General features: G+C 39.4%; 1 protein-coding gene across 1 annotated transcript in view; it reads right to left on the reverse strand.

Moving 5' to 3' along the window:
* The window catches only part of DCHS2 (dachsous cadherin-related 2), a 67,190-nt gene that overhangs the window by 20,903 nt on the left and 29,086 nt on the right, over nucleotides 1-17,201 (reverse strand). The window contains exons 7-13 of the mRNA XM_033513608.1: nucleotides 16,738-16,837; nucleotides 11,152-11,309; nucleotides 9,128-9,962; nucleotides 7,957-8,196; nucleotides 3,885-4,019; nucleotides 3,432-3,641; nucleotides 1,353-2,210 (exon numbers count right to left, since the gene is read on the reverse strand). Of these exons, the coding sequence (XP_033369499.1) occupies nucleotides 1,353-2,210; nucleotides 3,432-3,641; nucleotides 3,885-4,019; nucleotides 7,957-8,196; nucleotides 9,128-9,962; nucleotides 11,152-11,309; nucleotides 16,738-16,837 (2,536 nt within the window). The remainder of the gene's footprint in view (nucleotides 1-1,352; nucleotides 2,211-3,431; nucleotides 3,642-3,884; nucleotides 4,020-7,956; nucleotides 8,197-9,127; nucleotides 9,963-11,151; nucleotides 11,310-16,737; nucleotides 16,838-17,201) is intronic.

Raw genomic sequence — 17,201 nt, forward strand, 5'->3', positions numbered from 1 at the left:
ACCCTCCTGTTTACCCTGAAGCTTTGCTAAATTTCCTTTAATCAAAACAACTTAAATTGAATCTTAATTACATTTCTATAGATTGAATGGCAAAACACAATGGCATTCTGATACCATGGTTCCTTGGGGCATTTCTGTAATTTAAGGCTGGCTTTTCTAGCCTGATCCAGGAACACATCTACACTTAAAAAAAATCTAGGATCAGAGCAGTTTATCTACTGCCATGCATCTCTCATCTTTATTTTCTTTCATTAAATGTAAGAATTTGAAAATTTGGCTTGTAGTCCCAAACAAGCACAGAGGAAAGAATGGCTGAATAACCACAGCAGTAATTACTGCAACAGCCATCTTCACCCTTCATTCTCTCTTCTGTTTGCAATCATCCAAGAATATTGATTGATTTTCCAAAATTACTAACACATTTCTTATTTACTGATTCATAATCCAATACACAGGCTGTTACTCAAGATCTATGAATTCCCCAGTGTCACAAAATCCTTAGGATATAAAGGAATACTGCTTTTGTTTTACTGAGAGAAGTTTGAATTGTTCAAGGTTCAAGGTGAATCTCATGACCTGTTTGAATTGAGAATATAGTGCAAGTCAAATCTCTAAATGCGTCTGGCCAATTAAATAGTGAGAATCGTGGACAGAAATATGTGAAAGGCGTTCCTAACCAGGACAAAATCAATCCCTGATGCAGGAGAAGATACCACATTTAATTGGCTGGAGGAATAACTACCAAGGTTCTTTGAATGATAAAAAATAGAGCAGTAATTCTCATCAATACCCAGAATGAATCCAAATAAATCTGTAAGCACCTTGTGACTGAAGCTGGTTTGTCTATAGGTAGCATTCCATAATGCAGTCTCTACCTAGAGAGAGACTGTACAAGCCTGTCCAAGTGACCATGTACCAATAGCCTCTGACCTTCTCTATCCCATCCTACTCCTCTTTTTCCTTCTTCTGCAAGGCCCAAAACTTCAGTAAGGTATTTCTGAAAGCTACTACAGTTTGTGAAGGGTATTGTGAAAAGAAGAAACGCCAGGTTGCAACTGGTTCCCAACACGCAACTTATCTGAGCTTGTGTGCACTGCCCAGTGAAACAGCAAGTAAATGCTGTCCACCCATCATTAAAGCGATTTTGCTAAATGAATGAACCCACTGATGATTAGACAATGCCTCCTCCATCACATCTTTCTCATGCTGATGGACTGGAAAGGGGCAAACGGGTATTGACTACACCCACATTAACTTCTCCCTGCTACTGCACAGAAAATAAGTTTCCCTATACATTACATCATTCCAAAAGGAAGGGAGATTGGTGACTCCAAGAAGGATTTCACACTCACCTGCTGCACTGTTCTCAGGCACACTTGCTTCGTACAGGCTGCAGCTGAATGAGATCACCTCCTCTTGCTCTTCTGTAAAGATAATGACCACAGCTGTAGCTGTTCGAGGTGCGACACCTTGATCTGAAGCTGTCACTAGCAGCTGGGTACTGAAGTCCTTGGTAGCCAAGGGCTCCCGAAGAATGATGTCACCTGTCTTCATATCGATCTGAAACATAGCTTCTGCCATCACCAAATTAAAAACAATAGCTCCATTTGATCCCAGATCCACATCCTCTGCTCTCACAGTGGCTACTGTCTCATTCACAGCAGTTTCAGCAGGAACAAAGACCCTGACAGGATTCTGCAAAAAAATGGGATCGTTGTCATTGACATCATCAACATGCACCACAACACTGACAGTGGTGCTCCTTGGAAAATGTGTGCTACGGTCACTTGCCACAGCCCTAAATGTGTACTGGGACTTGGTCTCCCGGTCCAGTGCCTTTGTAGTAACGATGGATCCCGTGACACTGTCAATCGCAAATGCTCCATAGGTGTCATCAATGAGGGAGTACGTAACTTCACCATTTAGGCCAGCATCTTCATCAGAAGCAGAGAGGTCCAGGATGGCTGAGCCTTCCTCCAGGTCTTCTGTCACAGAGATTTGATAGCGGGTCTTTGCAAACAATGGGCTGTGGTCATTTTCATCCAATACTGTTAGATAGAGCTGTGCAGTGGAGCTTCTCGAGGGACTGCCTAGGTCATGGCACTCAATTACAAGAGTGAAATTGCTGATATCTTCTCTGTCTAAGCTACGAGTGCACAGCAGCTTTCCCGACGTGTTATTTACTGTGAAGTACTCTCCAACATTTCCACCTTTCAAACACATAAAAAAAATGAAATGATCACAACTACTTTTAAAAAAAAACCCCTTGTGAATGCTCAATGCTAATTGCAATAACAAGGTCCAATTGCTCATACAACTGGTGTGCTCACCTTCCTTTCATATATTTTGTTTCTCATACAAACTAAAACCTGTATTTCATTTAAATCAGTGAGTGGCAATGAGAGCAAATGCAGAATTCAATTTACAGACTGGCTATTTGGACAAATGCATCTCTTTTTTTCCCAAACCAGCCCACCTTATAAAAGCTCATGCATCTATGCAGCTACGTGAAGTGACCTCTTCCCAACCTTAGTTACAAATTCTACAAATCTATAAAGCATTGCTGTCAGTTGTAATTGCTTGCTTCTCGTTCTCTTTTACAAACCTATCTCTTGGAATTCAAGAGTTGGGCAAGGTCGTGATTTGGGGGCACTGGGAATAAATATAAAGCAGTCAACTGAAAAGTCAGCATCTTTAGTAACAGTGAACAGCATACATACTTTATAACATGTAGAAAGACCAAAGGTAACTAAATTATATGTCACAGAAGATCACAACACTAAAACCTAGAATGGAATTCATAACTGTTTCTTCAAAGAAAAGTATGTTGGTTTATACCACAGTAGCTCTCTGCCTCCATTTGAGCTATTGCTAAGAGCCACAAACCAAAGTAAGCACAGCAAACTTATATGTGCCCAAAGATACTACAGGAGGTCTTGAACAGCTATGGAGCTTACATTGGCATAGTGGACACAGGGAGAGTTTGGCAAGATGGAAGCCAAGTATGACATTACTAATTGCTGGGTGAAAGAAGCTCTCATGAAATAAAATTCAATAAATAGCATTAAATAAAATTCAATTAATTCTTGGGTATATTTTCATGGGCATATTTACATACAGACTTCTACAACTATAACAAAAAGGACAAAATTATGCCTTCATGATTAATGTCTCGTTCCAGCATTTGGTTATTTCGTTTGTTTTTCTCTTCTGCACTATTTCAAATCTAGAAAGCAGAATGAAAGTATGCCTGGGAGATGCTTATTAGTGCTGACAAAAGGGTGAAAGATCTCTCTTTTCCACATTAAAGAAGCATGTAGACAAGATGGGAGCTAGGGAAGCTTGGTAAAGTCAAAACTAGTCTAAAACTTGGATGCTGCTGTTTATATATTCCCTGATTTATACAAACAAAATGATGAAATGTAACTTACCAATTATTTTATATCTTAGAGCTCCATTATTGCCAGCATCCATATCTACAGCCTGGATAATGTAAACAACAGAAGGCTGTTGGTTCTCTGGAATAAAGATCTCAGAGGGAGGAAGAAGAAATGTGGGAGAGTGATCATTTTCATCCAGTACTGTGCAGATTACTGTCACTGTGCTTGACAGCGATGGGGTTCCACTGTCCCGAACCAAAACTAAGATCAATAAAAAGAAAGCAAGTATCATCCAGTGGTTGTGGGTACAACAATAGATTTCTTTAATAATATCAGAGTAGGAGAGTTATTTGTGCTATGCAAAAAGCATATGCTCTTCTGTACTGGAAGATCTTCCCACTTGCATCTAATTCAGAAGGCATGAAAGAAGTAATGCTGATAGTAACACCTCAGTGACTCTCACTTCCCACTCTAGAGGCATTCATAGATATTTTACACTCCTACCTTTAATACTGAAAACCTCCTGAGTTTCCCTGTCCAGTGATGCAGCTGTTACAAGTTCTCCACTGACTGAGTTCATCTTGAATTTGTCATAACCAGGTCCTGGTAAGATTTCATACTGAAGCAAGGAATTCAGCCCTTTAAAACAGAATGGAAGTCTCAGTAAAACACAGAAATTCTCCTCACATTCAGGTGTATTTATTTGTCTCTTTCTTCTCCCTCCAAGTTCTTCTGAATGACAATTCCATACAGTTCCTGATTAGACCTACTAAATGTATATAGTGAAGGAATATTAGCCTTCCCATCTTTCTCTAGGAAATAGGCTAAAACTGTACAAGCTTTTAGAAACCTTTCTTTCAAAGTTGCCCATCTTAGCTGAACAGGAAATGAGACTGAACATTCTTACCTATTATGGTTGTAAGATAATTCCTTCTAGTTTCAACATCCTCCCAAGGAAAGTATAATGTCATCTCCATCACACTTATTACCTTTAGTGAGCTTAATCCTATGTTATACCCAAAGGGACTACTGTGCCCTTATTTTTTTGAAAATTTTCCTATATTCCATTCAACCATTCTGTGTTTTTCCCTCCCAGAATTAGTCCTTCAGTAGGGCCGGGACAGTTGGTATCCCTGGAAAATGACATGACACTTCTAGTCATATGAGAACTCCTATTCAATGTCAAACACTGCCTGCCTGTTCTCATCTGCTGCAGTCAAGCACAAGACAATCTGCATTGGAGTTGATGGAGAAACACCCACATGAGAGAAGAAACAGAGCCTACAGTATTTAACATACTACACTTTATTTGCCTTTGAATAGCTTTATTAAGTGGTTGACAGTGCTACTGAAATCTGATTCAGAGAATTACTTTTGTAAATGCATGCACACCTAAACTAAGTCAAGGGAGGGACATATTCATACAATACTCAGCAGGAGGAAAAATGACTTACAGAAATACTTTCATCTTTACAGAAGGAAGAAAAATCACATCAGTGAGGACAGTTAATGTGAATGTCTTCAAAGTCTTAGGTTACTAAGATATATTTCTCTGATCTGCCCATATCAGATAACATTTAACTAAATTTTAAAATTTGCCTGCATTTATCCATCCTTTATCACCAATATGCTACAGATGGGGAAAAAAAGAGACAAAACTGCAGGTCTAATACTATTAGCTTCTTGCTTCCTGCAATTGAGCTGCTTCAACTCAGTGCCTTCAACCCAGTGCCTTCTCTGGCAGGTTCCACAATGGACACTATTCACAACCAGTTCTGAATAAACATGGGTGCCATCCAAGTTGACTACTCACACAATGCTGAAGTTAAAAGTTTTAACCCTTAAAGAACACAGATGTGTGACATCTTAACCACATTTATTTACCAAGCATTTACTGACTCCTTTCCCATATCCAACTGCTAGGAGTGTAAGGTAGCATTAGGGAAAAGCTGCACAGCCTGCCCAAAAGAGGAGGCACAGCACACACACCGCACCACAGCACAGCAGCTAACACATCTGCACTCAATCCAACCTGCTGTTTAACTTTTCAGTAGCACTGGTCACATTTTAGGGGCTGAAATTACAAACTGAAACAAAAAATGTCCCCCCTGCCCCAAATCCAGATGCAAGTCACATCTTTATAGGACTTTACAATAATGTCTAATGAATGGCAGTAAGCCTTGTCTCATAACTCCAAGTCAGTGGTTCCTATTAACCTTTAAAGATTTTTCTCCTAAGGCTCCAGACATAACTACTGAACCACAGAGGTGCACATCAGCTTAAAAAGAGACCTTACTAAATGCTGGTTCAGTTCTTCTGCTAAAACTTACCTCAAGAAAAACCCTGACCTACCTTAAATAGGCTGTTGGAATCTTTGCTTTCCCATGCTTATTTTTCCAACATGCATGTTTTCCAACGTTAACGTATTTTACACTCTACTTAGTGATGTCGAGCTGTCAGATGTCAGCTGGGTGGGGGTGAGGGCATGGAGGGCTCCCTAAAGGCTCCCAAAGTCAAGCAACATAGAGATGTAGTAAGTGGAGGTGTAGTAATGTGCAGGGGGGAGGTAGCTGAACAAAAGGTTTCAGGGATATTCATGTGAAAGAAAACCGTTCCAAAGTCAGAAATTCTACTTGTGATTTCCCCCAAAAAGACCCCCTACCAGTCACAGAGAATAAAGTAGAAAGGAAAAATAAAACAAAAGGTTGATAACAACTGGTTCCTCCCAGTGGTGACTCAGGGAACATATGAAGTGAATAAAAAAGTATGATGAGAGAAAGTGCTCCACTGACACTATGCAAATATTACTGGGATGTGAACTGCAATTTGAAGAGTGTAAAAATAAATATATGATGTGAAAGCAAAAAAAGAACACCTTGACAGGAGTCATCTTATTCAAAAATTGTCTTCCAATAACATAAGAAAAGTGAGTAGCATTATATTTATATGATTCCTATATAAATCACATTTTCTTACATTATGAACATCATTTCAATATTAATTTGAAACAAGACTATTACACACCAATGCCATGGGGCCAAGTCATGCAAATGTGAGAAAAAGACTCAACAGAAGGACTGTGGTTACTGGAAATTGTACTTAAAAATAATAGCAGGAAGGAACCATCAGCCACAACAGTGCTCCAGCCCAAAGTGTCTGCACAGGCAGGCACACACTGTGCCACCCAGTATACTTGGAATGCCCTTCCTCTCCACCCTGCCAAGCCACCCCGACGCCCTCCCACTAACTGCTCTGGAAATTTCCTTTCTGCTGTATTTCCCACAAGATGTGAAAAAATGTAAGGGATGGAAAAGGAAGGAGAAGAATTCAAGCAAATTCTCAGTTGTCTCCTTTATCTTCCAAACCTTTCTTCAAGTATCACCTTTTTTGTGACACACAAAAGAAAGAAAATATTTGGAAGAGTGAGATACAGAGGCAGACTGCAGTACAGCTCAGCTGTTATGGAGATCATAACAGACAGGAATACCTACCCATTCCTAATTTCTAAATACTTTACATACTTGTGGGGAAATGTCTTTTCTATATAATACCTCTATTGAGCCCACATCAGCCTTTTGTAATCAACATGTGCTCTACATTAAAATTACAAATCTTACTGAATACAGAAGATTATTTTGCTAACAAATTCCATTATCTACTTTTAGGATAGCATAGTCTTACACAGTTCTAAAGAAAGTACAGAAAGTGAACCTACAGTTAAAATTAAGTCATTCACAGAGTTGAGACTACCCTTGGGCCAAAGACAGCAGTATTGTAATATTTAACTCTCTTTCCAGATTTTATTATTTATCACACAGACCTTGTATAACTGCTCCAGCATATGGACTATCTGTAACATCATATGCTATGCATTTTGGACACCTCAAAAGAACAGGTAATCAAAGAACTGGAGGGAATTTTTTATTGCTTAGCAGACTTTCTCAGGTTTAGTCCTTACATGTGATTCACTGAGGAGATGAACCGTACCCACATCTTATTCATACATTCTGTGTATTTTTGAAAAGCAATGCATTAAGACTCTTTAGCATGTAAAGGCCTACTTAAACCCGGAACAGCTTCCACTAGCCTTCACAGCTCAACAAGCCGGAAAATCTTGGATGACAGTGCCCCTCTCTGGTCAGAAGAGATGAGTGCATATTTGCCGGTTCTTACAAAACCAGTACTCTTGACTAGTGAGCTGCTTTAAAACTATCCAAAATGCTCTGATTAAGAGTGACAAAATGTTCAGACATTAACTTGGAGTTGAATATTCTTCCTTGATTTATAACCAGAATATGTTGGCTTTCTTCACATGAAACCTATAGTATGCTGTGTCATTCAAGAACACATTTTACATTTAATATACTCATCAGAGCTGAAGCTATCCCAGACTGCAAGTCACAATACCTCCAAGCTCCAATTAAAGGTTGAGATTCTGAACCAAAACTCATATTTTTAAACTCAAAAGTTATATGTTACCTTGGGAAAAGCACAATAGCTGTACACACAAGGCATAAAGCTTGGATTGGTGTACTATGGTCCACAAGTAAATAACTAGCAAAAGGACACAAATTACCTGCATCTTGGTCCGCAGCCTCCACTCTTATGACAAACTCCCCTGGATCTCGGTTTTCATGAACAGCAGTCTCATAAAGTTGCTTCAGAAATATTGGGGTCTCATCGTTCACATCAAGAACGATGACAGTTAGAACTTGTGTAGCAGAGAGAGCTGGGCTGCCATCATCAAGAGCTATGAGTGTCAAACTGTAGCGCTCCTGAACCTCATGGTCTAGAAACTGGGCTGTAGTTAAGAGTCCTAATTTAAAGAAAAAAGGTTTTAAAAAAGTATCCTGCTCCAGGTTAAGATCCTAGCTGTTCCAGCACTCACAGTTTCAATGCAGCATTACCACCACTGCTGCAAGGTATCCAGACTTTGCAGTCATTCATTACCTGTGATTACCTCTACAGTGCTAATTAGCCAGAAATACTGCCTTTGGCATCCAGAGAAATTTGGATTAATGGAAAACTCAAGTGAAGCTCAGACATTGCTTATTACTTAACTTTGGGCTTAACTTTTTAACTTTATTTAACTTAAGTGTTTGTCTTCTTTTGCACGTAAGTTATGCAGTTAGGAGCTCTATAAATCAGTGTCAGCTGCATCATGTAATGGATTCAAAATCAGAATAAGAACCAGAAAATATTACAACTATCAAGGTAATATTTGCATTGTGAGAACATAGTACAATAGTTAGAAACCAGAGAATTTCAGGGGACTGAAGAACTAAATTCATCAGCACTTTGAACCTCCACTGAACACATTCCACCCACAGTGTAATGCAAACTCCTCGATCTCAACTTTGCCTTTCCTCATGAGTACATATCATAACATATGTGTGCACGTGCTTTAAGTATGCATCATTCCAAAATCAGAATGAAGTATTTCACTGCACCCATTTTCTTCCCACCTTCCTTAATGCACCACTGGAAGATGCCCCAGTACACCTACACAACACAGTAACAGTGTTATGCCAAAATTTTTGAGCTGAGTCTCACAGAGCTTGACCACTGTGTGCTGTACTGCCCTGCTTGTATAGTGCTCTGCCCAAAGCAATCACCCCTGAGGACAGTAAGTCACCTGGGCAGAGTGCCACACTAATGTGGTATTTCACTATTGCATGGTATGCACTCCCAAATGTTACTGTGAAAATCACAACACAAGAAACCCCAGAGAAGAGAAGTTGCAGTACCTGTGATTTTATCCAGTACAAATGCTTTGTTTTCATTGCCTGAAAGAATGTGATACGTTACTTGTCCATTTCTTCCCTCATCTGGATCCTTTGCAATTATGTGGTGTATAAGGAAGCCCACCTCCACATCCTCCAGGACATAGGAAACAGGCGAAGACATAAAACTGGGACTGTTGTCATTGATATCTAAAATAACAATTTTCACAGCCAGGGAATCCAGCCGACGATCAGTCAAATTTATTGCCTGGTCTTCTGCAAACACCGTTAAGATCACAGAATGAGTAGTCTCCCTGTCTAGTAGAGAAGCTGTGGTCAAGGTGCCATACAAAGGGTGAATAAGAAATGGATTTTCACCCATGTCACTAATTTCTAAGGAGTACTCTATTTTGCTGTTCAAAAAACTGCCATCTCCATCCTTTGCATTGAATGTGTAAACCAGAGTGCCAACAGGTACATTTTCTTCTATGCCAATCACCACAAAGTCATCCTGAAAATATGGAGAATGATCATTCTTATCTTCCACATCAATACTTAGGAGTACAGTGCTATTTTGTGGGGGATTATTATAATCCCTTATAATAACTTGCAAAAGAAAGTGTGAATCTGTTTCATAGTCAAGCTCCTTAGAAAGATAAAGGTCTCCTGTCAAGCTGTCTATTTCAAAATGAACATTATCATCTTCAGCAATACTGAAATGCAGTTTCCTGTTAAGTGCCAGATGGTTACCCGGTGCCTTCAGAGAATCCAACACTTGTGCAGGTTTAAAATTTTCAGGTATGACTAAGTGCTTGAAGTCTTGAGAAAAGCCAGATCTCCCACTGGGAAGTGGGATCACCTGCAACCAAAACAAAGTTGAATATTTAATATAAATTGAATTTTACTGTAATTATGAATATTGCAATGTGTAGTGGACTGCCCCTGACTGGATGCCAGGTACCAGCAAAGCTGCTTTCTCACTCCCCTTTGCCACTGGACAGGGGACAGAAAACATAATAAAAGTTCATGAGCTGAGATAAGGGCAAGGACAGATCACTCAGCAAATACGACGACAGCCAGAACAGACTAGAATTAGAGATATTAACTGAAGTTACTGCTAACAAAATCAGAGCAGGATAACGAGAAGTAAAATATGACCTTAAAAACACACCTTCCCTCCCACCCCTCCCTCCTTCCCAGCACTACCTGCTCCTCCAGGGGTGCAGGGAGACAGGGAATGAGGGTTACATTCAGTTCATCACCCATTGCTCAGGGAGAGGATTCCTTTAACTCTCTTTAACTGTGGGAACAGCATTTGCCTTGCCTGGACCAAAGCATGTTACTACAAGCTATCCAAAATTAACCATCTTTAGGGTGAGTTGAAAAGCGCAGCCTCAATGACATTCAGCCTCTGACAGAGGAGTGCACAGGTGGCCTGGACAAAGCAGCCCCACTGTGGCTCCATGAGCTGCAGGTGGCTTGCTATGGAATAAGCACATGCTGCATTTCACACTCCCATGAAGAGCAGCCTTGTATAAACCAGCACAGAGAAATGAGATATCCTTCTACCAGGTTATAGAGACAGAATTCAGAAAAGAGAGAAACTTACTGCAGAAAACAAAAAAGTCTACTCTCTTCTCCACTTCCAGCCCTACTTGATATTTATTTTTCTTTCTGCCTACCTGAATATTTTCATCTTATTTTCCAGTGTTTCAAATGATCAGTGATTTCCAATCATTTCCAATTTCCAACGATTCTAATGCACAAGCATCATCTATTTGCAAGATGATTCAGAACGCTGTTAAGCATTCTTAACAAATCAAAAAGAGTCTGCCCGCTCATTTCCTCTCTCAACAGAAAAACAGCTAAGGAAAATTACCATATGACAAGGTGCTTACAATTTTTAATTTCTTTTTTTCAGTTTATTTCCAAACCTTCTTCCAAAATTGTTTTTCTTCCCCTGAAATAAACTAAGCATTTCACATGATTGTTCTATCGTTCTATCTATCGCTCTATCTATATATCTATTGTACAGTGCAAATAAGTACCTGGATGTAAATAGCAGCACGTCCTTGAAGCGAAGGCATCCCCTGGTCCTTGGCTGTGACTGTCATTCTGTAGTCGGATCTCTCAGCATGTGACAGAGGCTGGGTTGTTCTTAACTCTCCACTGACAGCATCAATCTGGAAGTATCCTATATCCCCTTCTGTGGGGTAAAAATGGATATGCGTTATTGCAAATCAGTAACAGCTTGCCTCCATAGTACTGAACATTGAAATAAACAGTGAAAAAAGAACAGGACCCAAAAGGAAAGGAACCTGCTGCACTCATTTGGATCTCTCTGGCTTGTTTGGTTCACCTCCTCTTCTTTCATTGAGTACACAGTTATTATAAATCACTTAATGTGGATTGAGAAAAACATGGAGAGAAACTCCAAAGAGTACTAAAGCAACTGCCCAGTTTCATACCAACTTTACTCACACCAGTGGTGTGTGCATCAGGAGGGCAACAGATAGCCCAGGACTGGTCTTCCTATTTCTAACCTTGGCAGACAGGGCCAGAGAAAGAATTAAGTAAGAATTAATTAAGAATTAGTTAGTCTCCAAACTGACACAAAGGGTCAAGTATCTCCTGTGAGTTGAAGATTATGGGACCAGCAAAGAGCACTGTTGACCCCTATGATACATCTTGACTGCAGTGATGCCACCTGCCCTGCTTGTGCTCTGCCAGCAGCCAGCTGGGGACAGCTGCAATCTTACAGTAAGCTGTTGCAGGGCAACAACGTTGGAAATTATGCTTATATCTTTCATCAAGGACTGGTGGCACCCTAATAAGTGGCTTTTAATAAAAGTTATTACTTGCAGCCACACCATTTATTTGAGAGTTGCAAAGAATACTTTTACCAGAGATGAATAAATAGTTCTTCATGACTTAGAATTACAGAATCATTTAAGCTGAAAAATATCCTTAAGATCAAGTGCATGATCTTTAACTCAACACAGCCAAGTTCACTAAACCATACCCCTAAGTACCATGTCTAGGTGTCTTTTAAATAACTCTGAGGAAGGTGACTCTACCACCTCCCTGGGCAGTCTGTTCCAATGTTTGACAAACTATTAAGTAAAGGAATTTTTCCTAATGTCCAATTTAAACCTCCCCTGGAAAAAGAGACTGACACATAGCTCCCCTATTTTTAAGAAATGGAATACAAATTACTTTCAAATTTTAGTAAAATGGGAAAGTATCTATTACTTTGTATTCATCACCAGAAACAGGAAAAATCACAATTGTTGTAAGTACTTCTCTCTTAGAATACTATCCAAACAGCTTTCTGTTATGTGAATTTTTAATAAGGTGTGCTAGGGGGTTAAATAAAGCCATGCACCATAACAGCTGCTATTATAGTAAGCAACTGTGGTAAAAATAATTCAGTGCAGATGCAGTACAGAAAACACACATAAAGAACTGTATTTCCATAAGCACCTAAGTGAGCATGAAGTTGTTTACATTCTCCAAATTTGAACATCCAAATTAGTTAACTGCACATATAGATAGTTCACTTTTGTATCCAATTATATCATCTGCAACTGTAAAATATTTGCACCTGTAACATTTGAAGGAAAAAAACCACTCAGCAAACTAGTTAGAAAACTGGGTTTTCACAACCAACAAATAGGATTTTTTTCAATATTGTTCTGCTATTTTTTGCATGAATATAGCTTTCTAATTCTCCATCAGTCCCTCCTGGGTTGAGTCTTGCTGTCTGGAACATTAACAAGGAAATTGCTAACAAAAGGAAACAATATATAGAGACAATTATATTGAATGAGACAGTCTTGCATTTTGCATTTTCCATGGTAGTTTCAAAATATTAATGCTGCTATATTACTGTTTTCATAAATAGCTTTTGGTTTACTTTCCTGGTGTACGTCCCAACAATACGTCTACAGTCGCAGATCTGCTATTTTGTTTTGTTCCATATAATGTTTCATGACAGAAAATCCCAGCTAAGCAAAAGTCACAGGAGATATGAGAAACAGAACATATAATGTGAATTGCATGGATATATTTTCAGTATTTTGCTAAAACCTAGACTTACACTAAAATTCAAATATTGCATGAAATAGTTTTGTGCATATTTTGGTGGCAATAAAAGTAACAAAAAAATATGAAAATATTGGAAAAAGACATTATATAGAAGAAAAACCCCTTGGGACTTCCATTTTATAAGTGTTTTGCATTTTCTTTTTTTTTATCTGGTACCACACTGTAAGGACAGTCAAACCTGAAATGTCCCATTTCTATTTTCTGGTATTTTTATCAAACTATTTTAAAAATGTATTCTAAGTACAGCCATTTGAATGAAAGCCAGAAAAAACTTTTACACTGAGAAAAAAGTTTAACACCTATCCAGCATGTCAGTCATTGTTCTGAAAGCTCATGCTCCCTGCATTTCCAAAAAACATTTCCTTAGCTCTCATCTCCATAAGTCACCTGCATTAGACAACTGCTGCTTATATCATATACACCCTAAATGTGTCCTTTTGTGTCTGAGGAGAAAAGGAAGAAAGTATATGAGAAATAGATAAGAAATAAGGAAACTGGAAAGAGCAGATAAAGCATGAAACAGAAAAAAATTAAATCTCTCAATACCTAGACCCTAATGGCCCCAGTCTCTCTTGAGCTTGCAAAAGTAACCTGGCAATAAACACATATATTTTTACAATTAATTTTTTCACCTCTGCCTTGTCCCACCTGTTGGCCAGATTTTCATTTACATGAGGTTCTCCAAAACTCAGACACTCTCTCAGCTCTGTGCTCTCAAAGATGATCACAGAAACTGTGATATAAAAAAAAACCAAACAAAAAAAACAAAAAAAAAGAAATACCAAGCAACGTGTTACTGTGAACTCTGGCTGGCTGAACATTCAGGCCTTACAGAAACTGGCATTTAGGCAAAATGGCCCAGAGAGCAGACACAAAATAACACTAGAGATTTCTCAGAGATTAGTGACCTCAGCACTATATTTTTACCTCATTTCTTGAACAACTGTTTCTTTCCTAGGTGTTAAAATACTTAGTGCCCTGACCACGTCCTTTTCCTTTGAGATGATGGAAAAGTTGCTTCCCTTAACAGAAAAGAGGAAGGCAATGTCATGGCTCCCAGAAAACCTGAACATGATGAGGGCTCCTGCAGAAATGTAACCCTCTGCAGGTCTAGGAATGCTCCCTACAAGCTGCTTGCTACTCATTCTGGAGAACAAGGACTTCTTCATAGACACATGGACAGCACTTGCCAATTTGTGATGTTAGCAGTGTAACTAGACTTCTCTTGGCACTTGCATGGCCAAGGGCTAATGTTGCATTTACATAATTGCTCGAAATGTAACTGCAGAAGCCTCTGTCAATGCTAGTCTTAACACACAAAGCAGTAGTTCCAGATGCCCTACAAATATACATTAATTTTTGTTATAAATGCCATACGACACCCTATTGATAGTCATAAAGAAGACCAGGCAAACCACTTTCCTACTGTCAGCATCACTACGGAATAAACAGTACACACAGCTGGGATTAACCTCCCTCTGAATTAGTGATAACAGGGAAGTGGAGGTAGGGTCATGTGACCACCCACTTCCATACACATACATTATCATAGGATGATTTGCTTTGATTTTCTAGGGAGAGGAAGGGACATTTTGAAGGAAACACTTCCCTGTAACCTAAATTCACCTGGTATGTTAACCTCACAGTTCTTTTACAGATTTTTGCTCATGGATTTTGTTATCATTTGTCATTAACATTCCTACACAGTTTAATATACTGCTGCTATCTTGACATTTCTTTAACATCTCAAGAATATTAAAAATTACCCAGCAACATTTACAAGCTTAACAGCTGGCACTTGCAGCTCTTCATCTTGTGGCAGTCCCACGACTGAAGAATAGAGCACTGGTCTGCATGGAGTTCCCCAATTAACCTGCTGTCTCGCAGTTTAACAAATATGGCTGTAAATCAGATCGTATTTCTTCTTCATCTTCAAGTACTGAACAATGTCCCAGAACTAGAAAATACTATTTTAAATATAAACCAGGCAAAAACTTCACCATGAAACAGAAGACCAGATGTTAAAGGCTGTGAGCCAACTAACAACAAAAATTAGTATCAGAGAAGCTCAGCTGTTTCTGGATTTGTTTATCAGGAAAATATCTAGTTCCAAGGCTGGGAAGGATTTTTTAGTGGTTTTTCAGTTTGAAAGGGAGTGGGGGGGGGGGGGGGGAAGATGGGGGTGTGTTTGCTGCTGTTTTTATCCTTTTGTTCTTTCCAGAGACAGCTTTTGCAAGACCAGTCATATTTTGTGTAGCTAGTCATTTTTATAATTTGGACTCTTTCTTTCTCCTTTCTGGGGCTCTACAGTGAAGTCAGTAAGAAAATCCAATGTGCTGTTTGAAGGAAGGGGATATAGTTAGATACATGAACAGGCCATGAACAGGCCGAGACCCCTGAAAAACACTTCCTGTATTGCTTGGCCATCACTCTTCAAACAAAGGGTTGCACACTACTCGTTCCCTTTTTCACAAGGGGGATCTTTTTTGTGCAAAATATTCTTACTCACAATGTCACAAAGTCTAAGATACCATCCAGTTCTCTCTGGAATATAAGCAGTCATTTATATCTGAATTAAGGCAATAATGTTTTCTTGCTCTGATGAAACAGTAAGCTCTACTTGCAAATTACTATAGGTTACAAATCCCAACCTTAAAAAGTATTGATTACATTAAACTGGTAGAATAGAACATAAACCAAACAAAAAGAAATGGTTCTGTTCCTGGTAGCTCGTTTTGAAGCAATACTGAAGGAAAACAGGAGGAACAGACCTGTCTTCCCTCCTGGTTATGGATGGAGTTCTCACTTTTATGGAAGTGTAGCAAGTGGTGTGCAGCAAAACCAGATATCACATTATGTCTCCTACTGGTATTAATGCCCCAGTCCTTATCATGCTCTAATTTAGGACTGCTCTGTTATTAATTTCACTGCAAACAAAACTGGATCCTATAGCTTACCCCAGAAGTGAACTACTACATCTGGGAATTATGGGAAAAATTAAAGAACTGTTTTTAAGCAGCTATGCTATGTCAGGTTAACACAGTGCTAAGCAAAGGGTGGAACCTGAACTAAAACCCACAAACCTCATTGTTTACTCAGATTATCTGCTGATCCCTCTGATCCCTGTCTCAGACTGTCACAAACTGTTATTTTAGCAGGAAAATTTTCAACTGGCTATGGGAAAAGGGAGAACATTTTTCCTTTAAGATATTAAGCAACTGACTAAAATACTCAGCTGTACAGTACAAGGTCATGGTCCTACTCTTTTCTGAGTGCTGTTTGAACAATCTTTGACCAGTCACAGAAGCAACTAAACCCCATGAAAGATGGGGCAGAGAGCAAAGGGAGGCAAGGCAGCTGCTTGCACATCCTCAGATACTTCATGAGACACAAGATGGTGCTGATTCCTATTTACAAAGGCAGCATTATTCGGTCAGACACAAAATAAATATGTATGATACATGGCTTTCTAAAATGCTTGTTATTTTAATGTATCTTTCTGTATTAGTAACCCTTTAAATTCTTACCTGATTCTACTGAATACAATACAACACCGTTGTTTCCAGAATCGAAGTCTTTTGCAAAGATGGTGGTAACAAGCGTCCCTGATGGCTGCCCTTCCAAAACCTGTCACCAAACAGTTTATAAATTATAAATTTTATAATTTTATAAAGTTTATAAATCATTTGCAATTATACATGGATAAAGCCAGTCTTAAAACAAATCCCTTGCCATAACACGAGAGCTTAGCTGCTGCTCCATTCTCCAGTTCAGCAGTATTTACGGCAAGTGCAACGAGCATTTCTGGAGACGGTTAAACAGCAGAGTTCCAGCAGCCCTCTGCCGCGGTCTGCACAGAGCGCTAACTCGAACATCTTTCCTACGGCTCGGAGGTGGGAAACGAAGCGAACAGCACTACGCCGGCGCTGTCCCCGAGAGCCGGCGGCTCTGGGAAGCCCCGCAGTTGGCGGTGCGGCCGCGGGGCGGCGCT

The sequence above is a fragment of the Parus major genome, chromosome 4 (assembly GCF_001522545.3).
Source record: "Parus major isolate Abel chromosome 4, Parus_major1.1, whole genome shotgun sequence".
Lineage (NCBI taxonomy): Eukaryota > Metazoa > Chordata > Aves > Passeriformes > Paridae > Parus > Parus major.